Genomic DNA, 27561 nt, shown 5'->3' on the forward strand with positions numbered 1-27561 from the left:
TCTCCCTTAAAATTTATTACATAATTCATAAGGCTGTGTAAAATTGATGTAAACCTCCCTTCCATTGGAGGCTTCTTTCTAATTTTCAAATCTTTGAAAAAATGATCTGCATAAAGCTACCTCGAAAATGAAAAAAGAAAAAAAAAAAAAAACTCATCATACAAGCCTAAGCTGAATAGCATACAGGTATTGCATAAGCACAAGACATTGATACGTTCGTAATTCTTACTTCTTACATCTCTCAGTAAAAATTGCCGAGTAATCTAAAATAACTGGCTGTCGCAAGCCTTTTTATTTATTATTATTATTATTTTATTTTATTTTACCTGCAAAGAACTTCGATCAACACCCCTTAGTGTGTACAAATACAAAAACCACTTCCTTCCAGCTAAAACTGCTTAAGACTTGACCCTTGGTTGCTTCTGATCACTGTACGAGCATGACCGCATATTCAATCCAATCCCATATAGCAATGCTTGCATTGGATTTGATTCATTAACCAATATTGGATTTAGGTTGCAGCTTTTTCCCTAAGATCAAACGGAGACAAAAACAACCGTACAAGTAGATTATGTACAAGTAATTTTTATAGATTAAATCTTCCATGAAATTTCTTGGGGAAAAGAATCATGGAGGCATATAGTGAGCCGTTGACACTTCAATAATGTGTCAGTGTTAGCTCCATTGCTTTCAAAGCAGTATCTGAACTTGTACTGCAACATTAACACAAAACCATTAGCAATAATCCCAGGATATGAAGCTGCAACAGAATGAAGCGAACAAACTTGCGGAAGACTCAAATTATGCAATTTTCAGTAGATGGCAACAAGCATTTTCTAGCACATTGCTTAGCTGACCCATCGAACATCTTTTAAACCTTCCTGACCTGACCACTCGTAAAACTTCACCATGATGTTCCAGTAGATTGCCAAATTAAATGTCGATGACCATTTTCAAGCAATTCGGTGGACCAGGATACCTGCATGAACAGCAGAGCAACCATCAATTTTATTTCTGACATGGATTCTAACTTAAAAAAAAAAAAGGAGAGAGAGAGATTTATTTGGGGTGGGGGTGACAGCCATTCTTATTATTTTAAGGCTTGTTCAATAAGCAGAAACTCATAAAAAGAAGTGCTCACCCAAAACTGCAAGTGCAAATATTACTGCCAACATCAGTTTTACAAATTGTTGATTGACTGGAACATGAAATCTTTGGCATAATGCCCTACGACCCCGAAGTCTCAGACAGAAGCTCATAGTGTTTGCCAAAAAACCAAAGAAGAATCCTTGCACACCTATTCTCATATGCTGACCCTGTAAAAGAGAGGAGGAAAAAAAGAAAGAACATTATGCATCCATAGCAATAACAAGATAAACCCATTTAATGAAGCCTGAACTTTAATAAGTTAAATATTTCTCTTTTGGCAGGGTTGACAAGGAAGCATCAAACAATATCATCTAGCATATTGATGAAAAAGGAACATTATTCAGTTTGAGTTTCAGGACAACCATTTTATATTTGACAAGAGAAAGTAAATAAACTTGCAAACATATGCCAATAAGGATGCTGAATATACATGATACAATAAACTTACTATTTTAGAGACTAGTTTGTAATGGAATCTCAGTATCAGCAAGGTTCAGAAAGGATTACCTGTCCAGCATGAGAAACATCGATGTGTGATGGGGAATTCCTTTCTTCTTCTCCATCTTTCAACCGTTTTGTATAGTTCCTAGCAATTCTAGTCTCATATGCAGACCGCAGATTATTCAAGTAACTGAAGATGTTCAGTCCACTATAATTTCCTGTCAATGAATTATTATGGAAAAAGCTTTTATTTTTGGTTTCATTAGCTTCCAGATCCCAATTATGATCTTCATTATGTCTGCGACAAGAGGTTTCTTGGAGAGAATCTTGTGTGTCTAAACCCAGCCCTGGAGAACAATGAGAACCCACCTTCCTCAAGTTACTCTGCTTCTCTGAACCATAATACTGATCAACATGCGCAAACCCATTCATCTTCATGCTATCTTTTTCTCGGCTTTCATGCTCAATGATCCCATCATCTTGTGAACTAGATGGCGTGGTTGGATCAAGGAATCTTCTCAAAATATTGCTATCTTCCACATCATGATGAGTGACATGCTGAGGGGGGTTTCTACCAGAAAGAAATAATGCCAACCCATCTCTGTCTTGCTTATTTAAGTTGACCCACTCAGAGTTTCTAATGGATTTCCCCACGAGGGAGTCCTCCAAGCTTTTCTCCACTTGATTTATTTGCTCTCTAATGGCTCCAATAAACTGAGTATGTCGAACAATCACATCCTCTGTAGTTTGAGATTTGTTCATAACAGCCGACAAACTAACCGCTTTTTCAAAATCTTCCAACTGAATATAGAAAACAGCCTAGATAAGATAACAAAAGCAACAAACTGAAAGTTTGACAATAACTAATACCTGCCATTTTGTGGTTTCAAGTATTGTCGCAAGATCACGCCTATGATAATTTACTGATGTTGGCAACCTTGAGTCTGGATGTTCAGCATGAACAAGGCCTTGCTCATGCAAAAGAAGGCGGTATACGGACTCCATCCTAAATATAATTGTAGTTCAAGAACATACACTTCTTATAAAATTCAAAATGAACAACATATCAGAAAATTATCAACCAGATTAATATTCCCAGAACCATTAAATTACCCCCCGTGAAGTTACTAATCACTCTCAAAAGAAGAAAGTTGAACAAACTTTAATGGCTTCCCAAAATAAGAAAGCTAAACAAACTACAATTTTGCATTGACTTTGAATAAGACAAATCCAAATGCAACCTCTTTTACTTTTCAGCTCAAAGCTTGAATGTATTTTCATTTTTTTCCCAAAAAAAGGAAAAAAAAAAATTCTAGCTTGCATTATACAATGACACAACAAGCAAAGTACTATAACTATAACCTCAGTAAATATAGTTTGAGAAATAAAGCACAAAATCGAATATGGATTTAGATAGAAAAGTGACTCATGCTTCACTAGCTATAACCATTACAAAAATATAAAGATTAACCCAAACACGTAAAAGGTTTATTTCCTAAACCCATTACTTTTGCATGAAAGCTAACAAACAGATATGAAATCCATCATTAGGGAATTTTTAAAAATCAAAGAAAAATAATGTTTCCCAAAAAGTAGGAATAAAAATTGCGCCAAAGAAAAAAAAAAAAGCAACTAAGCCAGTTCTTAACAACCATTCTCCATTATCTCCAAATATAAACAGACATACATATTCTACGAAACCCAGAAATCAATTCATCAAAAGGATTTGAAAAGCACTTTAAAAGCTAAATTCGAGAGTTTTTGCTCCCAAAAAGCAACAAAAAATACTTTCAAAAGGCTTTTTGAAAAAAAAAAAAACTGACCTGTCGGCGGAGTCTTGAACAACTTCGGCTGCTGAAAAGAGCGGGTCGGATTCCCATTTGTGCAAACTCATTTCGTTATGACTGGAAATCGCAATATGTGCGATTTGATATTGGTGTCCGCTTCAAATATTTACATATTTGAAAAAAGAAATGTTAATTTTGGGCTTCAAAAACTTTTTTTTTTTGGCTTACTTTTGCTATAATACTGCAGTAGGATGAAAATTTCTCTTTTCTATTTGTCTTAAAATTTTCTTAGGGTTTTACAGAACTTGAAATTGGTGCAGAACGAAGGACGAAGAACAATGAAGTTCGTTGAGGCCCTTTTGGTCTTTTCATTTGTGATGGCATTGATACAGTTTGAAGTCAACCAATTGGCGTCTGCCACGTACCACCTTGAGTAGCTTTTTATTTTATTTCCTTTTATTCTTTTATATTTTTTCTCTCCCCTGCTATTTTGGATTTTTTTTCTTTTAAGATTAATACAGTAATAACAATGGATTTATTGTTAGATTTGGCATGATTAAATCAACTTAAAATATTTATTAATTCATCATATCATTCAATGGATCAATTTGGTTGAGATATGGGAAAGTGTAATACTATTAAAAGCTTTCTCCATACAAAATTACCATAATTATTACTTCATTAATTTTAATTATTATTATTATTATTATTGTTGTTGTTGTTGTTGTTGTTGGTTTTGCCCTTCTACTGATGGAATGACCTTTAAGATTTGGTGTAATAATTTGAATGCTTAGACTACCTAAAAAGCTAATCAATCTTATTGACTTACAGATCAAAGAATCTATAATGGGAAATTTTCTCATTTCATCATTTTCCAACTTTTAATATCAAAAAATACCTTATTTTAATTTTTCTTAAAATAGCATCTACTTACAAAGTTCTAATACTAAATTACCCTTAAATTCTCGAAATAAAACACATAAATATTTCGCCCCATATTATCAAACTCCCAAGCAACAACCGAACATCTACACCCACCACCAAAACACTCCTCATTTCACCTCTCCCATATTATTCAACTATCACTCAACCTCCCTTTTATCTATCTTACATTCATCAAATTAATATATTTATTCAAGTATTAAAGACAAATTCAAGCAACAAACTAAAGAATAATAAGAAGTTAAGGTTAGTATTTCTTCAATCTTTATCTCTTATTTTTTGATTAGGTTTATACAACTGATCAGTTGCTCATTTTGTTACAATGTGAGTACATTAAATGATTAATACGAGGTCATAAATTTTTAAATTAGTAAAATTTCGGCAAAATCCAACGAAAATGAGTTTTGAACGATGTTGAAGACGAAACCCAGAATCCAAGCGACAAGTACCTGTCGCCCTAGTGACAAAACTATCGCTCATGCTTAGAATGACTTGTCACTCAGGCGACAGGTACATGTCGCCTGGATTTTAGTATTCGTCACTCGGGCGATGTATTAATATACAATACTGTCATCTGGGCAATAGTGTTGTCACCCGGATCATCCGAATTTGTTAATAATTAGTTATTTATTTAATATAGTAATGTTATTATTTGCAGTGTTTTTAATATAAAGTAGTGTTATTATTTTACATCAGGTTAATAGAGTCGGTAGTTCTTAAGATGTATTTTGATGGAGCGTGGAAGACTTTGGAAGATGGTCGTATGGAGTATGAGCATGAAAAAGCTACTGCATTTTGTTTCCAAAAGGATGCAACATTTGAACAATTTAGTGCAAGGTTATATGGAATTCTGAAGAAAAGTCCAGATGAGTATTCCCTCACAGTAAAGACAAATGTGAAATCAACTCATCCGACGCAACCCATTAATCCACTGCCTATAGACATAGTGGATGATGAAATTATGAGAGTGATTATGCGTATGAACTTTGATCCAATTAATTATGGGTGTACTCCTATTTATGTGACGACAGCTCCTAAAGTTCCCATAGAACTTCCTTTGATGCCATCAATTCAAACTTCAGCCTTTTAACACTACTCCCCATTCCGCCCCCATAATGATCCTATTGATGACAATATTATCAATACAAATACAAATAATATGCATGCAGAAACATATAACATTGAGTCGAAAATAGAATAAGGCAATCCTCAACGCGTCTATGTCATCCATGTTAGCGAAATAAAAATCATCAAACTTGTATTCTAATTCATTAAGCTTAAAGTATTGTGCTCCACCAAAATATTGATCACGCATTCGCCAACCAAAGTGTTTTTTCTGCAAACTTTCCACATTGCCACATTTTAATCCTGTCACCAAGCACCATTCTTGAAGAGAGAAACGTAACATCTCATTGTCAATCCTAAACCACATTTGGTACTCATCATCAACTTGTTTTACGACTAATCTAAGCAACAAATAGTGTACAAGATTGCCGTTAAATCTAGGATCCCCCATGACCAGAAAATGACCAAAAATTGACTTTTTGAATAGCCCAAATTGACTATCAGTTAACTTATTTTGTATATGCGTAGTGGCAAAAGTAAATCTCGTTAAATTTGAAACACAACTTGCGAAATTATCATCGATTGGTATCTTCAGTGACCAGGGATGCATCTGCTTGTCGGACATATTTAAACAATAAATTACGACAGCATTAGCATAAATATTTTAAAGAAAAAAATTGAAACAATCAGAAAACTTGGGCGACAACATGTTCGGTTGCTGTCGCCCATGTACCTACGTTGCCCGATACATGGGCGACACAATTTTGTTGCCTAGATTCAATTGATGTCGCCCAAAAAGCAGGTGACGCAGGTACATGGGCAACATCATATATCGCCCAACCAAATCATGATGTCACCTATTTACATGATTGGGCGACGCAAGCGTGTCGCCCGCGTTGCTTAGCCTCCTACGCCATGCATGACCATTTGGTTGGGTGATGGGGAGAAGCCGCCCGCCTTGCCCAAGCTTGACATGGCCAAATTTTAGGTAACACGGGCAACCATCCACGTTCTTGATTGGCCAACACACTAATCTTTTCTTTAACCTCAAAATAATTTTAAGTTTAAATCAATAATTTCTTAGAGGCATTTAAACAAACACTAGGTATGCCATTTATTAAATATCTTAATCTTAAAAAAACTCTCATATTTTCATATCCACTACACATCCTAGTGATTAACTATGATCAATGATGAACCAAGCAGGCAATTTTAACAAAAAAATTATTTGATTCATGAAAAAGATCAAGAAAGTACCTAAGCCACGGAAACCGTATGTAAAGAATCTTGTTGGAAGCAAAATAACTCACACACGCCACTGGAAGTGAAGGAAATCGCCGTTGGAAGTGAAGGAACTCGGCAAAACTCAAGAAACATCGGAAGTGAAAGAACTTCGTGTGGACATATTTCGAGCGATGTTTTTAGGTGAATATTGGGTGAAATATTTGTGTGTTTTGTTATGAAAATTTAGGGATAATTTAGTCCCAGAACTTTGTAAGTGGTTGCTATTGTAAGAAAAATTGAAGTGAGGTCTTTTTTTTATATTAAAAATTGGAAAGTGGTCAATGGGAACATTTCCCATCTATAATAATGATAAAACAAGATTGTCTTTCTCCTTGTTTGAGGGCTCCTAAACAAAAGTATCATTATGAGCATAGAGTTTCTGAAATTTCAAAAGCAAACATTACAATTTTAACTAGTCATAGATCATGTTACAAGATAAATGCTAAAAATTAATCTATTTCAGAATCTATATTGTTTCGGTGAGCCCACAACATAAACAAATTTACAGGTCAATTCACTGACAGATTGTAAGGTACCGGCTGATGTGAATCTTTCCTAGACTTTCAAGCTAAGGGAAGAAAATCAAAAGAAAAAGCCATGCAGCAACTTGAGTCCTAAGGAGACAAACAGTTACCTTCGCCGATTCTGCCAGAAACTCCACAGGCAATGTGGTTTAGAGATTAAGACCGTCATTTGTCAACTAAAAATCAACCAAAAAAAAGAAAAAAAAAAACTTTGCATGGATACTAAAACTGGAAGAGAGTCCATAATTTGAGAAGAAATGCCAATGAGCTTATGAGCTAATGAGATCATAAGAAATTTGTGCTATTGGAGGTGAGTTCAGAGTTGGAAACTCAGCATTCCAATTAGAAAAATTCTGCAGAACAATCTATCACTTAAGTAAGAAATTTGCACAGTTGGTGTTGTAAGTGAAAATGATAGCATCAATGACAAATGTTTCTCAAACGAAGTACGTTGTCATGTGAATCCCTTTCTGCTTCAAACCACATTTTTCATAGAACGCTTTGTTGCCGAGACTGCAATCAAGAATTACCTTATAACATCCCACAGCATGAGCATGGTCGGTAAGGAATTTGATAATCTTTTTACCTAATTGCATTCCTCGAGCACTTGCATCAACCACAACATCTTCTATGTGCCCAACCTTTCCACAGTTCCTCAGAAACTTCTTTTCGATGAATATACTCCCAGTTGCAATAATCTTCCCAGAACGATCATCTTCAATCACACAAACAATATGGTCATCACCATAGGAGTTCAGCTCTAGAAATCGTTCTTCGAATTGCTTGTTAGATACAGAATCACAAACACTGAGTTGTTGCAGTAGCTCTATGAAACCCTTGCTTTTGTCAGTAATCTCTAATTTTCGGACTTGAAACCTGTTTTTTCCACCGGATACATCAGCACTCTGCATCCTTTTCAGTGAGAACTTAATTGTCTGCTTAATTTCCTAGCAGATGAAAACATAATCAACAAGAATAGAGCATTTGATCTGTTCAAAGGAAAATGCTTTTTTTTTTTTTTGAAACACAGAGAAAAAGACATACAAATGATGAAAATAAATAAATATGATATAATACTATAATCTTTCTTAACTTCCTTTAACCGTGACATATGGAATTGAACTAGCACGCTAGGAAATCTTAGTGTCAAAATTCAAATCAACGCACCCTAATCATAATCTACTACTACCAAAACCCACAACAAATAAAGCTTATCATGTAATCTAATAAATCAAGAAAGGTACTACAATCAAAGGTTAAGCTTCTGTATAACCCTAATAAAGTAAGCTCTTTCTACGAAATGCTACAGCAACTGAGTTATGTCTCCGTCATCTGTAATTTCATTGCCTAATAAGCTTGATAGAACTTACAAATTATAAGGGTTTATGCAAAAGGAAAAAGCAAGTTGGTTGAAAAAAAAAAATTAGAAAAAGGGTAGCAGCATGACAAAAGCAAGATCAGTTAAACAACAGAAAAGCATGAGCATGGAAATTGATATCAGGACAATTGAATCGATCAGATCAGATCAGAACTGAAGCATTTTGAACAGGCAAATAATCAAAATCAACGGAAATGCAGGTGAAGTGAAATGACTCACCGTACCCTTGGATCCGCGATCGACTGTTCGATGAAATGACTATTGGAGAAGCAGACGAAGCGTTCCTATTAAGCCAGATATAGAGGCCATCGGCAATTTGGCACAACTCACAAGCACTTACTCCCTTCTGTTCAGTTAATTATCAATAAAGTCACCATGTTTGATAAAATTACGCATGAACCCACAGCAATAGAATATTTAGGATCACTTGTAATTACATATCAAGCTAAGATCAGTGACAGCTTTAAGTAATTAATAAAACTTAAATTAAAAATTACAAAATGAAATTTGAGAAAAAAATGAAAATAAAAATTAACTGTTATTAAATATTTATTAACTTGGCTCTCGTTTCTTTTTCTTTTTTTTTTACTTCATTCTTATTGGTGCGCTACACAAGTTCTACAATTCATCTCCATCGCTTTAGCTCTTAATTTTAATTCGTGCATATCACTTCAGTTCAGTGTATCTCTTCTGCTATTATATTCAGCTACTTTGTTCTACTCAGCCAGTGGTAAATAAAAATGGGCGCCGATTTCAAGACGATAAATCAACTAGCATTATTTGTAAACCATATACACTATTTATTTGAATAAAGCATAACAAAGGCTTATTTACTCTCTAGCTTCACTTGGATTCTTTCATTTTAATCTTTGAAGATTTCATTATTTACAAAATCAAAATTAGAATGCTTCCCACATAGAGGTCCATAACTTTTATGTAGGTCACATGAACGGCATCTCGTCTAATAATGAAACGATAAATGATGTGCTATCTACAACTTATCTGTAAATTAAATAGGGAAGCAAAGTTGGTAGTGTTTTTCTTTCTTTTTTCTTTTTTGTAAAGTGCAAGCTTTAAAAAGAAAAAAACAAACAAAACAACCCTTCAAGATAAATGGACTATCTTTGGTTTTATTTTGCTTTAGCTAATGGTCGTTCAATTTTTTTAATTTTAGTTTTATAAATGAACTCTTTATCCATATATATAAATATTATGAGAAAAATAAATATTTCAAATAAAATGTATCACATATAACACATACATTTTTTAGATTATTGGACCAAATTTAGAATGAGCCTAACGAAAGGGCAAGATATCATATTCCTATATAAATACCAAAGTACATGTATATTCAACATAGTATATACTCGTACTTAAGCATGATTTTCAAATTAAAGTTATTTTTTCCTTAGTTTTACCCAAATATACGAATAACTTATTTTTAGTGTTGGAAGAAAACAAATATGTAAAAAATATACGAATAATTTAAATAACTTATTATTATATTTAATTGTTAAAAAACAAACAATCTCTTCCTTTTATGAAAATCATGTAAAATTCAACTTAATAGATAATGTGTTGTTGTCCAGTAAAATAAGAAGACGTCTTGTCATCCAAACATAAATAACGTAAACGACGAATTGTTTTTCTCAAAATAGAAACGACATGTCACAGTTAGTATACGCTAACGTATTGTATATGCTTGTCGTTCATGTAAATGACACGCATGCCACATCGTTTACTTGTAAAACCAAATAATGTCATGTCATTCTTAGATAAAACGAAAACTGACAGGTCATCTTTAAAATTTAAAATATTGGGTGTAATGTCATTGAGGAATAGACAGCTTGCCATGTCTAAAATGAAATTTTACGATAGTTAATTTTTTAAAAAAGAAAAAAAGAGCAGAGTTTCTTCATTAACATATATCAATATTATGAGAAAAATAAATATTTCAAATAAAATATATCACATATAACACATACAATATTTAGATTATTAGAACAAATTTATAAAAGATCTAATGAGAGGGTAAGAGATGATTTTCCTATAAAAATCCTAAAGTACATGTATATTCAACATAGTATATATTCATACTTAGGCATGATTTTCAAACTAAAGTATTTTTTTTCCTTAGTTTTCCCCAAGTATACGAATAACTTATTTCCAGTGTTGGAGAAAAAACAAACATGTAAGTATATGAATAATTAAAATACTTTATTATTCTATTTAATTGTTAAAAGACATACGATCTGTTGTTTTCATTAGTATCACGTGGACTTCATTTTAATAGATGAAGATGTCTTGCTGTTTACGCGATAAAGTAAACGCGGGTTGTGTTACTCAAAATTCAAACGATGGATCATAAATAGTATGTGTGCCGACACATACTATTTGTGCTTCACGTATATACAAATGCCATGAATGTCATGTCATTTATGTTTATTTCAATAGAACGTCTTGTCATCTTCATATGAAATGAAAAATGACGAGTCATCTAACACATACTTGTGAATTAAAATTGAAAATATTATGTGTAATGTCATTGAAAAATGAATGGGTTCTCATGTCTAAAGTAAAGTTTTACAATGGTTGATTTTTCAAAAAAGAAAAATGGAGATGCATAGTTAGTCGTTCTTTTTTCCCCATTTTTTTTTTGCAAAGTACATGCTTTAGGAAAAAAAAAGAAAAAGGCATTTGCACAAATGGGCTACCTTTGATTTTATTTTGGCATGGTTAAAGGTCTTTTTATTTTTTAATTTTAATTTTGTAAATGGTCTTTCTTTCTACATATATTAATAATTTGATGCAAATAAATACTTTAAATAAAATATATCACATATAATATGTAAAATTTTTATATTATTGGACTAAATTTTGAATGAGCCTAATGACAAGTAAGAAATCATTTTTCTGTATAAAGCCCAAAGTGTGTGTATTCATACTTAAGTATAATTTTTAAATTACTAGTTTTTTTTCTAAATTTTACACAAATATACAAATAACTTATTTTCAGATTTCTAGAAAATAAACATGTAAATAAATATATGAATAATTGAAATAGTTTATTATTCTGTGGAATAATTTAATATTAGAAGAACAATAAGGGGTGATATGAAAAATTGACAAAAATAAGTTGATGTGGATGTGCAAGATTGCTTGGCAGGCACAAGCCTTTCCAAACTTGCTGTTGAAATTTCATCCCCATGTCGAAGAAGCAGCCAGAGAGAAACCGAAATAGAACGGAACTATTAAAAACCGACCGTTGGATGATTCTCTGAAGAGAAACACAGCAACAAACGAACGACATGTCGAGATCGCTGATTCAACGCCTTGCCCCATACTTTGCTGCTCGACTACGACAAAACCATAGGCTTCTCAGCTCATCTCCTTCTTCTGCTGCTGCCGCTCTTAACGAAGCTTCTTCTTCTCCTTCATCTTCTGAGTCTCCTTCCCCTTCTTTAGATTCCATTCACATGACTGATAATTTCATCAAAGTACGCTTTTTTTTCCTTTATTTATTGTAATTTCATGAATATTTGTTGTGGATGAATTATTATTAAAATTTTTAATTTGTCTTAGGTATCTGGGCATTTCATGTTATGACCCTGATTATGTTCGTTTTTACAAACAATTGGGCGCTGATATTTTCATTTTTTTTCGTTCTTAAAATAGTTATATTGGCTTATTTCACACAATTAATCAATTCGCATTTCATGTTATGAACCTGATTATGTTCTTTTTTACAAACAATTGGGTGCTGATATTGGCTTATTTCATACAATTAATCAATTCTAGAGCTTTAATTATGTACATTTGTACTCTATATTTACTTCGATTATTTGTGTGGGTGCCTATCATAGATTGTGATGTACAAAAATCCTGTTTTTGTTTTCTGATTATTTGTGCATCTGATCTTCATGATGCATATGTTTGCTGTTATTTGTGTCATATAATATTTGTTAACTTTAGGAATCCCTTGCAGAGAATGAAAGAACTCCAAGCCAGTGAAACATCAGACAATAAAGCTATGCTTCGGTTGGGTGTGGAAACTGGTGGATGTTCTGGTTTCCAATATGCTTTTGATTTGGACTATAAAATCAACCCTGATGACAGGTCTTTCCCACCAATTTAATTAAAAGATTCCACTTCAAAATTATTGTTGATCAGCTTCTAGTTAGTTATGCTTCTTACTCATATTTGGTAATGACCTGCAGGATTTTTGAGAAGGATGGAGTTAAATTGGTGGTTGATAATATTTCATATGATTTTGTAAAGGGGGCAACTGTTGATTATGTTGAGGAGCTGATCCGCTCTGCATTCGTGGTAAGGCATTTTCTCCTGTTGTCTGTGTTTAGATTTGTTATTTTTAGCAGTTCTCTTTAGTACCTAAGAACCTTGATTGAAATTCTTTTAGTTGGTAAGCTATCTTGTACAATAGGTAAGAATTCCATCTGAGGATTGCATTTCCCAGAGGTATCTCCATTGCTTGTGGGATACCTACTAACATAGTTATATGCAAATCCCTGACAAGAAGCCTTGGTGGTGTACCACTTGATTTTTCCCCCTCTTTAACCCATCAAATTGCATATGAACAAGACCATACTGTACAGTTTACTTTGCAAAGTACTATTTGGTATTATTTTGAAAGTGAATATCAGTGATACATACGAACACTATACTTGATTTTTTTTATCATCTACGATATTTCTTCCAAACCTTCAACTTGTATCAAACATGCTTTGAACACCAACACTGCCTTAGAAAAACAAGGCAAAAACACTTGCAGGAAAACATAAGAATGATGATATTATGCATTTTGATGATTAACTGGTGAGATGAATATAATTTTAATTGTTAAAGAGGAAATAAACTTATGTCGTATACAGACACATATCTACAGCACCTCCATACAAAACAGAGTCACAAGTAAGCCCTACCTTTCTTGTATTATGCACTTGTATAAACTTATGATGTTACCTACCAGCTATGTCGTAAGACTGCTTTCTGTGATCAAATTTATGTTTTACTTCTTGCCAGTTTTTCGAGGGGTCAAAGTCTTATCTTTAAAATGTCTTACTTGTGCTTTTGTCCAGGTGAGTACAAATCCTAGTGCAGTGGGCGGATGCAGTTGTAAAAGCTCCTTTATGGTGAAACAGTAGTTTTTCCCATTCCATGAACCATGATACCATACTTTTAATTTGGCTGAGAGACTATCTAAGTTTTGCTATAATGGATCTTTGAATCAACTTTTCTACTTCAATTTTTTCCATTACAATTCATTTGAATCAGATCCATCTCTGTAATTTTTTCCCCTTTTTCTGCGACATATGTATCTCTACTATATCATTTGGTGTCTGAAGCATGTGCCGCTTATCTATCAACAAGGAATGTCATGTTCAGACACGTGCCATCTTCATACTACATCACATTTGCGGATCGAGAATTGAATTTATATTGTACTATTTCTCCTTAGCCGTTTGTAGGCAACCATGATCTGCTGCCGCCATGCTGGCAAATAATAGCAGGAACTGCAAGATTGGTTTCGATGAGATACCAGTCCAAAAACAGTGTAATGATTTTCTAGTGGCTAACATAGTGGAATTTTGAAGTACATCTTCATTGTAAATGGTGCACTTTATATATACATATACTGTTGAAAAATAATAAGCATCAACAATGTGCCTTATAGAGATAACATCTCAATTTTATCAGATCTTATGATCCCACAAATTGGCACAAAATTTTTTCCATGAGTTAATTCTGGAATTTCAAGCAATAATTTGTCTGCGACAAAATCATATAAAAGGGCATTATAAAAGAAGGAAGTGTATGAAATGGACAAATTTGAAAAAAAAAAATTCTGAAATGTGGTCCCGGTTCAGCAACAAAAGAATCGACTATGAGAACAAAATCGAAAGCCAATTGAAAAGAATGTCCTACATCTAGTTCAAAATTGTTTTCATGTTCCTGAGAAGCCAGTGATCTTTAGTATATGCGTTGTGGTCTTCCCATGGTACTCTTCAGGTGCAAACATCTTACCTGTTGTCACGTAAACCAAGCACACAAAAATAAGAAACCTATGATTTCATATGTGATAATTGTCAAAGCTCAAGCATTGTAGATGCAATACATCATTTTCGCAAGTCAAATGATTTAAAATTGACACGGGGATTAATGAAATTACATTTTGCCAACTTTTCTTCAGTAATGAAACAAGGAAATTAACACTGAGCTGCACATTCTGGAAAACCTGCTTCTCCTCCATACTGCAATTACCCACAGCAACACCCATACAGAGAACTTTCTTAAGTTGAAACTTCACCACGGCTTTTGTTTCATTAACTTTTGCTTCCAGGGACTCTTGATGAGTCACCAGTGTTGGGAACTTCCCTGCATCCACAGTCACAGATGTAAATATGAAGCCAGAAACAAATATAACAACCAGACGGATGTTTAGACCATCCAACATTTCATTACTAATCAGAATAATACATTCACCAAAACAATGCCAAAATTTTAAGTTCAGAACCTAGACCTCACAAATATAAATAGCAAATATATCTGGGCAAAACAGTTCAAGAACAACCAAAGACATTCCTCTCATTGAACAAAAATAATAAATGAAACAGAAACTCATTTCTACAACTCAATAAAGTAGAAATTCACAGCTTGATTTATGCAGATAATGTAAAGCAAATGATTACTAGCTTATGGATCAATTTTGCAAGGAAAAAGTTTTCTGGAGCTACTTGTAAGAATTAACTAGATCTCTACCCACCAAAACCTTATTTGATTTCTAGCTCTTGATCCACAGAAGACTAAGTGTCGAAGTTAAATTTCATTTAGGATGATCAACAATCAAAGTTATCACAAATATAACTACTTGCCTGCCTTGTTGAGACCAGGCCCCAAAAGACGAGGAATCTGCTTGATGACAGCTTCAGATGCTAAGAAGGCATGATATTTCTTGGCCAGCTTCTTAACAAGTTTTTTGTTCTTGTTAAGCTTCTTGAGTGCTTCCACATCCATGTAGTCCATACCGATTTTCTCAGCCTATGGCAAAAAAAGACAAGCATTACACAAAACAGAAATTCCGCGTAATGATTGGTCGCTGATCCGGTCCCAAGAAAGTGACTAGTGCAAGCACATAACAATCTAGCTGCAAACTACATACCGAAACTTTTCTTTAACTATATCAGCATGGCAAAATGCAACACTTTGCTACTTAAGGGTACATAACACTGCAGTTTTTGGAAAAGAAAACAATAATCATAAATAGAAAATCGAGCATATTTCACTAACTTCTCTGACAGTATGAGCTAATTACAAGCTTTGCATGATTGAAATACCCTAAATATATGAACTATTTTTTACACCAAGCAGAGAGCACATAATTACCCCAAGCTACACTTGCCATAAAGAATAGAAGTCCACATATATAAATGTTAGGGGCTAACAATTAGCGAATACGTGCATTTGAAAATCCCATAAAACATTTCCTATTAGGATATAATAGGCTCCATATATAAATAGAATCACATATTGGCAAGAACGCAAACTATGATGGATTTGGAATTTATACAGGGGCATCGCTATAAGTATAAGACTTTTGCAATTTGAAACGTAAAACTTGCAACATCCAAGGTTACAAACGTAAGTTACAAATTTAACGTTTCAGTTTGCAAAAATTACTATAACAGTAAGAATATCCTGGCATAGTGGCTAAATCCAAATATCATAGAGCAAATTTACCATAGTCAAAGCAACGATAGAAAATGTTAGTTCAAGACAATAGAATCCATTGGCATTGAGCTCTTTCATGACTTTATTCACCATTAACATGGATAGACTTAATAAATCACCAAGAAATTTACCTGTTCAACATGCTGGGCGTCACCAAGCATGCACACTTTCATCTTAGGACGGGGGATGTGGGGAAGTTTAACAGACCCGCTGAAGCGCTTGTCCTTTTGAGGATCATAATTCTTCAACCCAATTTGAAGCTCAATGGTTTCAACAAAGTTGCGGTTTTTTTTCTTTTGCGTCCCCACAGATAGTGGAGACCGCCTCTCTCAGCACCTCACTCGATAGTTTACTACTGCTAATTCAAACTACATTTATCACGCATAATCACAAATAAAATTGTAAATATAAAAATAAAAATGCAGTGCAAAAAGGAATGGGCACCTCATGGTCGCTGCTACTTAATTAGAATCTGCAGTTGCTGTAAAATATAAAATACAATAAAAAGGATATTAAATGCAATGAGAATGAAATAGTTTTTCAAAGGTCACGGCTCACGAGCAAGCGGAAGAAAGAGTGAACCTGCAACGGGGAGTTACGAAGAAGGCAGCCGAGGGAGAGCGGGCAAACTTAACCACCAAGGGATAAAACGGGAAGCTTGAACAAAACCCTAGTCACGTGCTATAAGCTTTCGCACGTGCTGTTTTACACCCCTCGTGTCGTGTCTGTTCGGTTCTGTTTTCAGAAACGGTTTTTCATTCTCGAAAATAAAAAAGTGTCTTGAAATAATTGACAACATGTGTTGCTTTTAGCACCCTTTAATATTTTGATAAGACTGATCTACTAATGTAATTATATTTAAAGTTTAATTAAACTATCTATATTTTCCTATTCAAATTCTATAGTTTTATTTTTCTGTAAATTCTACAGTCATCAACAATGCAATTTTTTTTTTAAATCAACAGTCAATTTAATTGAGTTGCACAAACTTATAATATTCTATTTTCCTTCCTCCTTGCAAATTAAATTATTATAACATATGAAGACTTATTAATTATTGGCAATTCAAATCTTAGAAGTAATAATATGAATAGAGAAGAAAAGATTGTACAATTAGACTTAATTTATTTTTAAATGTAATTTAAGAGGAAAAGTGCTTTCATCAGGACTCACTTCTCAATCTCACTCGTCTTTTGTATTTTCCCCGACCCAATTAAAACGTGTAGTAGTTCCTTTCTTGAGTTTCTTCCGCTGAAACAATAGGGGTCGTCTACTTGTTTCTCTTTCTCTTCTCCGAAGCATGGAATCAGCAATTGAGGAGGAGAGAGTGGTTCACTCAACTGCTCAGACTGCTATGCAAATTCTTGGAGGCTACAAGTTGGAAGATTAATGACGCCATTCTGCTGTTCTTTGTGGTTAATTATGAAGCTGACGCAACTGCCCCGCCTTCATCATATGCTCCACCTGCAAAAATTGCTAATTCAAGCCTGACAAGAATTTAGTAACCAACCCAGGCTCTGCAGCTCACAAGATGTTCTTGCAATGGCTCATTTGAAAAGGTGAAGACAAATGGCTCCTAGTGAACTTGCAATCTATAAATGAGTTTAGTTCTCTTATGTGCCGGTACTGTTGGTATCGACTCTATCATACTGAGTGAGAACGAGGACAGGAAAGTCTGCAGCTTTTATAACTTGGATTCTATTCCTGTAGTGTTTGTTATTGATCCAATCACAGTTAAAAAAAAATTATTCTTGATGTGGAATGGTTCATCCAGAGCTTTTGCTCGAGATACTAGGACTACTGAGAATGAATCATACAATTTTTTTTTTTTTTTGGGGTTTTTCCCAATTAACCTTAGAGAACTACTGAGAAAACTCCTTGTAACGTTCTTTATGTTCAATTTCTATCTCCATAGATCCTTTTCAAATCGTCACAGGCAGCCTTTTCCTCACTTAGGTTGTAGGATGCACAGTATCAGTCTACTCTTTCCAGCCATTGGCTATTCTATTTTCAACTATCTTAACAGCGCATCGATTAATTGTTGAATAGCAAGTTAAAAAAAAGGGTAGAAAAACAAAATGGGATACAATTCAAATTAATGTTCTATAAACTGAACAAGTGCAAGAACACGTTCTCGGACAAATAGTCGAAGCAATACGCAATTCACATCAATTCAATAGCTCCAAAACCTATTTGATTGAAACCAAGCTTGAAAAACACGTCTGATGCACTCAAGCATACAAAAAATTTATTGCAACATAAAACAGCTATCCATTACATTGGACGCCCCTTCCAAATTTTTTATATAAAACTTCAGAATGAACAGGAGAGGTACTACTCTTCTGATTGCCTTTGCCCCAAAACTGGAATGTCTTCATATCGTTTCTACAGTACCAGAACATCAAAGTCGAGTCAGTGAAGGCACTACAAACTGCTGTTTTAAGGTCACAAAATCCAGCAACCTCCAGGTGATTAAAAAAAAAAAAATCAAAGTGATCTTTATGGACAATCACCCACATGCAATTGACATGGCTCAATCTTTCCATACAGGATTATTAAAACTTTTAACAGACTAAACATTCAGCTCATGTCATGCCCATTATTAGGCTTGATTACCTCAATGACAAATTTTTATCATTTGTTCTTACCATGAAAATTTTCCACCAACATATTTTACATATCAATTGAAATGGAAAATAGCCATCAACATAGATATATGCACAGGAGTAACAAGCATCTTATAAACTAAAGATAATAATAAGAATTCACTTAAAAAAAAGGCGGGTCACATTTGAACCTAGTACAAAATTTAAGGGCAAGAATCTATATTCTCTTTAGCTAAATCTATGCAATGTAAATAGAAGCATATGAAAGGTCACTCTTACTAAATAAACTGACAATGAACAAAAGAGTGAAGAGCCTCCGAAACAAACGACTCACTAGGAAATGCATGTCCCAATGTCCTTAACACACAATATCATTTCCAGCTTCAACAAAAGAGTTTCTTAACTAGAATGCTAAAAATCGGTGATGAAAAAAGAGCTGAAGTTAGTAGTGATCTACGGTACCATTGTAATCCCACATCAATAACTAATGACAGTTTGAGATTCTCAATTCAAATAGACAAGCAAGTACGCAATTTTAAAGTAATAGAAAACAGATTCGCAAAGACCAACATCTTAAGCAAACATAAGTTGTATATTCCATCTGGAAAATCAAAACAAGTAACTTATGTGCATAAACGAATAAATATGAAAGCTGCAGACATATTACCCCGACATTGTTGTGCTCCCAGATTTTGCGAACCCCATAATCCACAGCCTGCACCCAGTGAATCAATTATTACACCCCAAACGGAACACTACTGCCCCAATGATAATTACAAAAAAATCAAATAATTCTATTATGAATTTCATAAAAAAAAATGGAAAATAACTATACATCAATTTTATGAAGCTTCATAAGAATACACATTGTAACACGACACAAAAATCCAAACTTTACTTCGCTTCTTCTTATGCTACTGACTAATTAGAAAGTAAAACGTTAAAACGAAATGTAAAAACTTCTAATTAAATGAAGATTATTAAATTTATACCCGTTCACCAGCGAAAGCACCGGCGATGATGAAGGTTACGTAGATGGAGTTGCGGCGCATAATGACTCTGTAAAGACCTTCGAGGAGGCCTCCTTGGCTTCGTTTGGTTGTATACTCCATGGCTGTTCGCTCAGGAATTCGAGTCGCTCTGATTGATCTGTAATACAGTGGTTGATTTAGGGTTCGCAGAGAGATCTCGACCGCAGAGAATACGTCAAATGAGGCTGCAGTAAGCGATGATCAGTTTTGGGATTTGTTATTTACCGGGCTGGGCTATTGGGCTTGTGGTTTTATGGGCCGGGCTCATATGGTTTTAGTTGACTCGGCTTGACGTTGAACTTCTTGTAGCGCATTGTAGATTAATAGTTGTTCTGCCTGATGTTCACTGGAACGGCACTGTATAAAGTCTTGAGAATATCATTTGCTCGTACATAAAAAGTCTCGAGTATAAGTACCAGTGGGTGCACACATTAGCGAATGTACGTACTATTATCACATTTCGCCGCAATTTTAGTTACATAAATCGCTCCTTTGGGTGCACACATTAGCATTTTTATGACTAATTTATGTAAAGTTCTTTCAAAGATTTTTTAATTCATAATTTGCAAAAAAAGAAAAGAAAAAAAAAGACAGAAAAGGAAAAAGGTCAAATCTCTCAATAATAGTTGTCAAAATAAAAATGGAAGGGTGATTTGACATAATGATTCATAGGCAAGGATATTTAAGACATTACACAGTCATGAAGAAGCAGCCTGACGAAACAAACCACAAGCACCCGTAATTACCGCACCCGATTCGAAAGGTTTGCCATTCCCAAGCTTCTGGTTTTAAACTTTATTCTAGTCCATCGGCAGCGTTGGCTGCTCACTGCTTGTTGTTACCAATCAACCTAAACAGCGAGCTAGTTAGCTACTTTTGATCATCCAAAAGGAACAGTTAAATCGATCATTAACGTTATTTACAGTTCGTTCAATGGAGTTTCTGGATGACGGAAATTATGAGCTGAGAGAGATTCAAACACTCGAAGGCCATACCGACAGAGTCTGGAGCCTCGCTTGGAAGCCGACCGCCGGCGTCGACGGTGTTGCGCCGGTCTTTGCTTCCTGTAGTGGTGATAAGACCGTACGAATCTGGGAGCAGAGCGCCTCCTCTCGCTTTTGGAATTGCAAGGTTTCTTATTTTACTCTTTAGCTCAATAAATTCTCTCAAAACTCTGTGTTAGTGTTACAAATTAAATTTAGAAATTAATTACTTCCATTTTGACTATATAAATGCTTGTCATAACTTTAGCTGAATTATATTATTTACGCAATGATTATAGTAGAAATTATACAATAAACTATTGGATTTTTATTTATTTGACTATCTTCTTCATCCTTTTGGATTTTCTAAAAACGCTGTCTTACATGTTTGTTTTTGTCTCTCATAAAGCTTGTTTTACTATCAGTTATCAAGAGCCTAATGGAATTGTTGAAACTTGACTCAAGCTACTTATTTATTTTTTAGACTCTGTTTAGGCTTAGTTTAGAATCTGATTTATCTATGTGAACTAAATAAATGCTTAATCTGAATTAAGCTGAATACTGGTGTTAGTGTCAGTGCTGAGTGAAAATATTTTGTTTGTTTTTATGTGATTATTGGACAACATCTTTTGTTTCTGAATCTAATAGTGTCTTTATGTTATTAATATTGTGTTGATCAAAAAGGGATTGCGATATGTTAGATCTTGGAATTAGTCTTCGTATGTTAAGTTCGTGTTGAAATAATGGGATTCCGCAGGCAGTTTTGGAGGAAATGCACACGAGAACTGTTCGATCCTGTGCCTGGTCGCCCTCAGGGAAGTTGTTGGCCACTGCGAGTTTCGATGCCACCACTTGTATTTGGGAAGATGTTGGGGGTGATTATGAATGTGTCGCCACTTTAGAGGTATTACTGTTTCTATGCTTGCCATGTGCTTCCCCCCCCCCCCCCCCCCCCCTTCTTGAACTATCTAAGTTATTTTTGGAATTGAGGTTAATTTTAATCCGTACCTGCTGTGATATGGAATCACTAGCTATTAAGTATAAAGTGGGTGGGTGGTGGTAAACATTAGCTGCCAAGTACAAGGGGTATTTACTGATCACTCAAGCTATGGTACTTTCAAATTAAGCAAGAGCACAATAGTTACAGACTTAACCTTTGTTTGCTTACCTGTTTTTTTGGATGGCACTACCCATGCCTCCGTCCAAGGTTCACTGGCTTGGCAATGGGCATTAACTTTTGCGTGCAATAGAAAATTATGAATGTATCAATACTTCAATAATCAATTACAACTGCCAAAGTCCTTCAATTTTCTTTTTATATTTTAATTAATTTATTACATACATGATGTTTAATATTCTTCTGAGATTCTTCTTTTTGAATTTTCCATTTGGTGTTTAGGGTCATGAAAATGAAGTAAAAAGTGTGTCTTGGAATGCATCTGGTACTTTGCTTGCAACATGTGGTCGAGACAAATCTGTTTGGATTTGGGAAGTAATGCCAGGAAACGAATTTGAGTGTGTTTCAGTGTTGCAAGGACACGCGCAAGATGTGAAAATGGTTCAATGGCATCCAACCATGGATGTCTTATTTTCTTGTAGCTATGATAACACTATTAAGGTACTGCATGGCTGAAATGCTTCCTCTATCTTTTCAGTTATAGAAATGTTTAATTGTCTTCTGTTTTGCAAATTCAATGATCTGATTGAACAGTAATACAAGCTTGCAGGTCTGGTGGGCAGAGGATACTGATAGTGATAATTGGCATTGCGTTCAAACCATAAGTGAATCTAACAAGTATTATACCTCAACCTTTCTTTCGATGTATCTGCTTTTCCTGCTTCTTTTACTTTCTCATTACTCTTTATGTTTTCTTCTATGTCACCCTTTTATACACATATGATTAAGTGATGACTCAAAAGAGTTATTCTGCTCTAGCTTTCAAAGTTTTAGCAGTATGAATGATTCTTGTCTCAGTATGATGAGTTGCATAACTCTAACTGAAGAAGCCTGGTTTTCTTATCAGTGGTCACTCTTCTACCATCTGGGCCCTATCATTTAATGCCAAGGGAGACAAACTGGTTAGCTGCAGGTATGTGAAGATGTAGTCTGATTGTGATTCTCACCTATTAGTGTAATTTCCAGTGGCATGTGGTTAGCCTTGAGAAGGAAGTTTCTTGCAAACTTACAGATTAGCAAAATAACTAAAATCTTGATCAACTTTGCAGTGATGATCTTACAATAAAGATATGGGGGGCGGACATTACAAGGATGCAATCTGGTGATGGCTATGCATCTTGGTGAGAAACATGCTGCCTTGTGTATTTTGGAGCTTCTTGTTCGAATTATATATAGGATACAGTCTGATGAAGTTGGTATATTTTCATATATTGTATGACTGGTTTCGTTGTAAATATTTTTAAGACCAAGAAGTAGGCACCATATATGCTAGTAACGCTACTCTTCATCCTTTGTTTTTCAATTGTCTTATGATTTCCCTTTTATGAGAATGGCTTAGGAAAATCTGATGTTTTGAAGCTACCATCTGACAAATTTTCACCTGCATATGGAGATACAAATATCCTAAAATCTTATGCACCACTTCTAGAAAGGAAGTCGCTTCTTTCATCCTACCAGAATTTTGCTGATAACTTGAATAAATACGAGACATGTCTGTTAAATCAGGGGATTAAGATTTTTCTACTATGAATTGACCTTTTCATTTGGAACATTCATACTTTTAGACATACATTTCAACTTCCGAATCTCTTGCTTTCACAAGGCTGAAATGTGGAGGTTTACAAATTGTACTTTTATGGGTCTTCTGCTACTTGTTCTTGACATTGTTGTCGTACATGCTCTCTAACTCTTACCTGTTTTTGTTTTGGTTTTTTGTAGTTCATCATATTGCAAAGAATCAACGCACTGTCTTACTTTTGGATGTACATTATGTTTATGATAATATGCTTACTGCTTAATGCTTTTTCTGCTGGAACCTTTCCATTGTGACCACTCAGCTATGGTTGCATTGAAAGTATAGAATGTGTCCTTGATCCTTAATGGTATTTATATCTTTTTTTCATTTTTAAGACATTGATAATAATTCATTGAGCATTCTTGCCATGGGTACTTAGCACACTTTTTAACTGGAAATGGAGGTGTCCTTTATGACACTGAATAGTATGAATGATTTTGTTCCATATCATCTATAGCATGCGTCTTTATGGACTTGAAAGTAATCTGGTGGTTCCGTATTACTGTTAGCTGTCTTAGATAGAGTGGTAAACTATAGGCTAACTCTGGTTTCACTTCTTTATACGTTTACTGATAATGGAGTCCTTGTTATGGATTTTCCAGGAGACATCTTTGTACTATCTCAGGTTATCATGATCGAACAATTTTTTCAGTTCACTGGTCAAGGTACCGATTTATTCATTCTTTGTGCTCTATGTTTTCTTAATTTTTAATTCTAGATGGGCTCTAAAATCTGTTGCGTCATAAATATTCAAATGAAATTCTCTTTTTCCTCTACAACTTAGTTAATTATTTAATGATGAAGAAGACTGGATAAAACTCCATGACAAGTATATTGCATGCTTCTTTATTTGCTTTCTTCCCATTTAGTAAACTCGGTTATTGTTTTTTCTTTTAGCTATTGATCTGAAGATTATTTAATCTGTATGTGGTATGCAAATATGGCAGGGAAGGTATTATTGCCAGTGGAGCAGCTGATGATTCTGTACAATTCTTTGTGGAGAGCAAAGATGATTTGGTATTTAATCATTTCATACTCTCTTATTAATTATATTTGTTTATTCTCAATGCTCAGGAAACTGCCCTATTATTATTATACTTGATGTTAGTAATAATGCTGATAGATATTTCCATACCTGTTGCCTTTCATAAAATAAATATTCTTTTTCAATGCTTTGGCGGAAGAAAGTTTTTAAGTAGAACTTAAGATGTTAGTGCCTATCTATCTTTTTCCTAAAATCAAAATTTCATGCGGAATGTTAAAACTGGGTTGATGTGTAATGCCGATTCATATTGTCGCTTTTTGGTTCAGCTCGTGGAATGCTTCATACGTTCCTCTATGTGTTAGCTTGACATTGCTTTTGAAGACCTAGTCTTAAAAAATCAAAGGGAATTGGTTTCTTCATGGACTAATGCACCTGTCTTCTCATCCATCGAGAAGTATTCCATTGTTGACGTTAAACCTCAAAATTGTCTTGTGCCATGAGTTGTCCCTAATGCATTGCAAAATTATTCTTTACTAATTTTGTACATCATCAGGATTTATCCTACAGTTCCTGATTTCTTGGTCTCTAGCAGAAAGGAGGAAATATTTAAAAGTGGGACATTATTGCCATAAGATTCCATTTGGTATAAGTAGTGCTTTTGTTGGTTGAGCTTTTACCAAAAAAAAAAAAATTAGTAGTTTGGTTTCCAATGATAGTTTTTATTAAATTATAAAATTATTTTAATAGGCAATTTTTTAAAAGTTATTTTATGAAAGGAATGAAATAAGATTGTCAAATAAGTAAAGTACATTTAGACATTTTAATATTCTAAAAAAGCTTTTCAACCTTTACTCCCTTTTGCTAATAAAGGCTAAATATCTTGTTTAATCTTCAAAAGCTCTACTCAAAAAACAACCAAATAGTAGCAAAAATTTTGAAAAGAACTTATGGAATTAAATAAGCACTTATAACCACTAGATAAGCCATACGAAACAAGTACTAATTAGGTGATATATATGTTGGTCAATTGCGATCAGCAGGCTTCTTTTGTCAGTAATTTGGGAGCCACCTAATATGAGCATGTTCCAACTTCTAACTGGTTTGATATGGATGGGCAACATGGATCCTTGCCTTTGTCATTTTATCTTGTTTGAAGTCTTGTCTGTTTCAGCCTGAGGTTTACTTTGCCCTGTTGATCATATATGAGTTTTATAAAGTTGCAATATGATATGTTCATAGATAATTTTTTGGTTCATTTAAACTGAATCTTTTGAGAGATCAACCTGGTGATCATTTTGACCATTGAAACCTGAACTAAGACTTAATTATTGAATGCCCAGCATGGGAGAGTTATTTGGGAAAATAAAGTAAGTGTGTTTCAAGACAATTTATATCCTTTGAATTGTGAATGCATGATTCTTCAATATTTTTGGATAACAAGTCACCATTGCTTATTTTTGGATAGTAACAATCAGTTGAGCTGGCTTTTTTTTGTGGTTTAATTGCAGATTGATGGACCTTCATATAAAATGCTGTTGAAGAAGGAAAAGGCCCATGACATGGATGTCAATTCAGTGCAATGGAGCCCTGGGGTATGATTTCTTTCACAAAATTACGGAGTTTTTGTAGGATGCAGATGCACCTGTACACATGAACATACATACAAATCTATTTGTGTAGGAAAAATACTGCATCCTCAAATGAATCACTTTCTTTTTCACTCTTGAGGGAATCTTGAGGGTGGATAGGAAGACTGTGGGCTTCTGACTATCAGATAATGATTTTATCTGAATTGATCTTTGTGCTATAATGGCCTAATAATTAGTGTACCCACCAAAGTTTCTGCTATGTTGTAAGGATGCCTGTGAACCTGTAGCTTTGACTTCCAAAGAAGGAACATGTGGTCATAAACTTTTCTTTCTCCTGTTCGCCCCCCCCCCCCCCCCCCCCCAAAACAAAAAAAACAACAAAACCACCGAAAGAAAAAAAAAAAGAAAAAAAGGGTATACTCCTAACCCACTACTGTTGAATTAAGCTACTATCTTTAACTATGCGCAGCAGGAGTTTCCTATTATTTATCTCCTTTTTTCTTATAGAAGTTTTATTTAGTAGTTTTAGTGCATCTGGGGGCCAACATTTAAACTATTCACTTTAAGTGGTTAAAGCTTGAAATTGATTACATCTTAAATGTCGAGAGAGGGAGCTCTGTTAAGGGGTAATTATCTCATTAGGCAAAAGTCTGGGTGTGGTACCAAGTGAATTTTATAAACAATTACTTTCCTGTCATTTATACATTTATTTTGAAAACTACCAATTATGTTGTTGGTTACCATAAATACAAGTATATGTAGCAGTAAATTGTTGCTGGATGGTTTTTCTTTAATGAATGTAATTGTTTTGTTTACTTCTGTAGGTGTAATTAAGTTGCATTTGCAATATTTGTGATACATTTGTAAATACTGTTGATAATTTCAGGAACGCCGGCTGCTGGCCTCTGCAAGTGATGATGGCATGATAAAGATATGGGAGCTGGCAAATACGTTGTAACAGATGGCATAGTGGATTCTAGATTGGAAGCTGGCAAAATCTGATACAACATTTTAACACTGTTTTAATTATTGTAGAGTTTTTTAAACTTGTGATTATATAAAAGTTGTAGAAATGGCCTTCCATTTTGGTTGCATTCGTTGAATTACAGTAGTAATATATTTTGTCGGGGAAATTGGGTTTTCTTTGGTCGGTTTTGTTTAGACAAGCAGATTATTTATCCCTTTGGGAACAGAAACAGAAACAGAAACGGAAATAGAAACTCAGATAGCATACAACCTTGTTGCTTCCTAAGCATGGCTTCTGATCTTCTACCTCTGTGCCTCTATAATCTCACACA

The 27561-nt window shown here is 34.3% G+C and overlaps 5 protein-coding genes and 1 pseudogene across 7 annotated transcripts; 2 read left to right on the top strand and 4 right to left on the bottom strand.

Moving 5' to 3' along the window:
• Window positions 1-156: 156 nt before the first annotated feature.
• On the bottom strand, window positions 157-3745 carry LOC102623653 (uncharacterized). 2 transcript variants are annotated; one of them, XM_025099947.2, is made up of 5 exons: window positions 3414-3745; window positions 2461-2629; window positions 1657-2391; window positions 1142-1316; window positions 157-979 (listed from the first exon to the last, which is right to left on the bottom strand). In XM_025099947.2, exons 2-5 carry the CDS (start codon window positions 2593-2595, stop codon window positions 954-956), a joined length of 1071 nt encoding a protein of 356 aa, XP_024955715.1. In that variant the 5' UTR covers window positions 2596-2629; window positions 3414-3745; the 3' UTR covers window positions 157-953. The 2 variants fall into 2 exon arrangements, with proteins under 2 accessions (XP_024955715.1, XP_006481772.1); XM_006481709.4 differs by having other exon boundaries at window positions 2461-2596; window positions 3414-3744.
• A 3363-nt stretch (window positions 3746-7108) lies between these two features.
• LOC102624134 (glucosamine 6-phosphate N-acetyltransferase) lies at window positions 7109-8955 on the bottom strand. Of its 2 annotated transcripts, none has more exons than XM_006481712.4 (2): window positions 8795-8955; window positions 7109-8139 (listed from the first exon to the last, which is right to left on the bottom strand). In XM_006481712.4, the coding sequence occupies exon 2, from the start codon at window positions 8101-8103 to the stop codon at window positions 7630-7632; it is 474 nt and encodes a 157-aa protein (XP_006481775.1). In that variant the 5' UTR covers window positions 8104-8139; window positions 8795-8955; the 3' UTR covers window positions 7109-7629. The 2 variants fall into 2 exon arrangements, with proteins under 2 accessions (XP_006481775.1, XP_006481774.1); XM_006481711.4 differs by having other exon boundaries at window positions 7439-8139; window positions 8790-8952.
• A 2767-nt stretch (window positions 8956-11722) lies between these two features.
• Window positions 11723-14184, top strand: LOC102624897 (iron-sulfur assembly protein IscA-like 2, mitochondrial). Its single transcript, XM_006481714.4, has 4 exons — window positions 11723-12067; window positions 12556-12686; window positions 12788-12896; window positions 13667-14184. Exons 1-4 carry the CDS (start codon window positions 11879-11881, stop codon window positions 13730-13732), a joined length of 495 nt encoding a protein of 164 aa, XP_006481777.1. The 5' UTR covers window positions 11723-11878; the 3' UTR covers window positions 13733-14184.
• A 147-nt stretch (window positions 14185-14331) lies between these two features.
• Window positions 14332-16765, bottom strand: LOC102624618 (60S ribosomal protein L10a-like; annotated as a pseudogene).
• A 1617-nt stretch (window positions 16766-18382) lies between these two features.
• Window positions 18383-20146, bottom strand: LOC102625179 (cytochrome b-c1 complex subunit 9, mitochondrial). Its single transcript, XM_006481715.4, has 3 exons — window positions 19915-20146; window positions 19590-19637; window positions 18383-18701 (listed from the first exon to the last, which is right to left on the bottom strand). The coding sequence occupies exons 1-3, from the start codon at window positions 20032-20034 to the stop codon at window positions 18651-18653; spliced, it is 219 nt and encodes a 72-aa protein (XP_006481778.1). The 5' UTR covers window positions 20035-20146; the 3' UTR covers window positions 18383-18650.
• A 522-nt stretch (window positions 20147-20668) lies between these two features.
• On the top strand, window positions 20669-27396 carry LOC102625463 (protein CIA1). Its single transcript, XM_006481716.4, has 10 exons — window positions 20669-21084; window positions 21694-21840; window positions 22336-22554; window positions 22664-22731; window positions 22961-23026; window positions 23163-23234; window positions 24292-24354; window positions 24637-24706; window positions 26183-26266; window positions 27150-27396. Exons 1-10 carry the CDS (start codon window positions 20887-20889, stop codon window positions 27219-27221), a joined length of 1059 nt encoding a protein of 352 aa, XP_006481779.1. The 5' UTR covers window positions 20669-20886; the 3' UTR covers window positions 27222-27396.
• The last annotated feature ends 165 nt before the right edge of the window (window positions 27397-27561 follow it).

The sequence above is a fragment of the Citrus sinensis genome, chromosome 6 (assembly GCF_022201045.2).
Source record: "Citrus sinensis cultivar Valencia sweet orange chromosome 6, DVS_A1.0, whole genome shotgun sequence".
Classification (NCBI taxonomy): Eukaryota; Viridiplantae; Streptophyta; class Magnoliopsida; order Sapindales; family Rutaceae; genus Citrus; species Citrus sinensis.

Bases quoted from the DNA above. Each gene is read 5' to 3' on its own strand.
- LOC102623653 (XM_006481709.4), bottom strand. From the start codon at position 3,484: ATGAGTTTGCACAAATGGGAATCCGACCCGCTCTTTTCAGCAGCCGAA. The intron at 2,597-3,413 runs GTCAGTTTTTTT...AATTATATTTAG, and splicing joins GTTCAAGACTCCGCCGACAG to GATGGAGTCCGTATACCGCC. The intron at 980-1,141 runs GTGAGCACTTCT...CTGTTCATGCAG, and splicing joins ATTTGCACTTGCAGTTTTGG to GTATCCTGGTCCACCGAATT.
- LOC102624134 (XM_006481712.4), bottom strand. From the start codon at position 8,103: ATGCAGAGTGCTGATGTATCCGGTGGAAAAAACAGGTTTCAAGTCCGA.
- LOC102624897 (XM_006481714.4), top strand. From the start codon at position 11,879: ATGTCGAGATCGCTGATTCAACGCCTTGCCCCATACTTTGCTGCTCGA. The intron at 12,068-12,555 runs GTACGCTTTTTT...AATCCCTTGCAG, and splicing joins TGACTGATAATTTCATCAAA to AGAATGAAAGAACTCCAAGC. The intron at 12,897-13,666 runs GTAAGGCATTTT...GCTTTTGTCCAG, and splicing joins TGATCCGCTCTGCATTCGTG to GTGAGTACAAATCCTAGTGC.
- LOC102625179 (XM_006481715.4), bottom strand. From the start codon at position 20,034: ATGGAGTATACAACCAAACGAAGCCAAGGAGGCCTCCTCGAAGGTCTT. The intron at 19,638-19,914 runs GTATAAATTTAA...CACTGGGTGCAG, and splicing joins GTGCTTTCGCTGGTGAACGG to GCTGTGGATTATGGGGTTCG. The intron at 18,702-19,589 runs GTAATATGTCTG...CTGGTACTGTAG, and splicing joins GGGAGCACAACAATGTCGGG to AAACGATATGAAGACATTCC.
- LOC102625463 (XM_006481716.4), top strand. From the start codon at position 20,887: ATGGAGTTTCTGGATGACGGAAATTATGAGCTGAGAGAGATTCAAACA. The intron at 21,085-21,693 runs GTTTCTTATTTT...GGGATTCCGCAG, and splicing joins CTCGCTTTTGGAATTGCAAG to GCAGTTTTGGAGGAAATGCA. The intron at 23,235-24,291 runs GTGAGAAACATG...TGGATTTTCCAG, and splicing joins GGTGATGGCTATGCATCTTG to GAGACATCTTTGTACTATCT.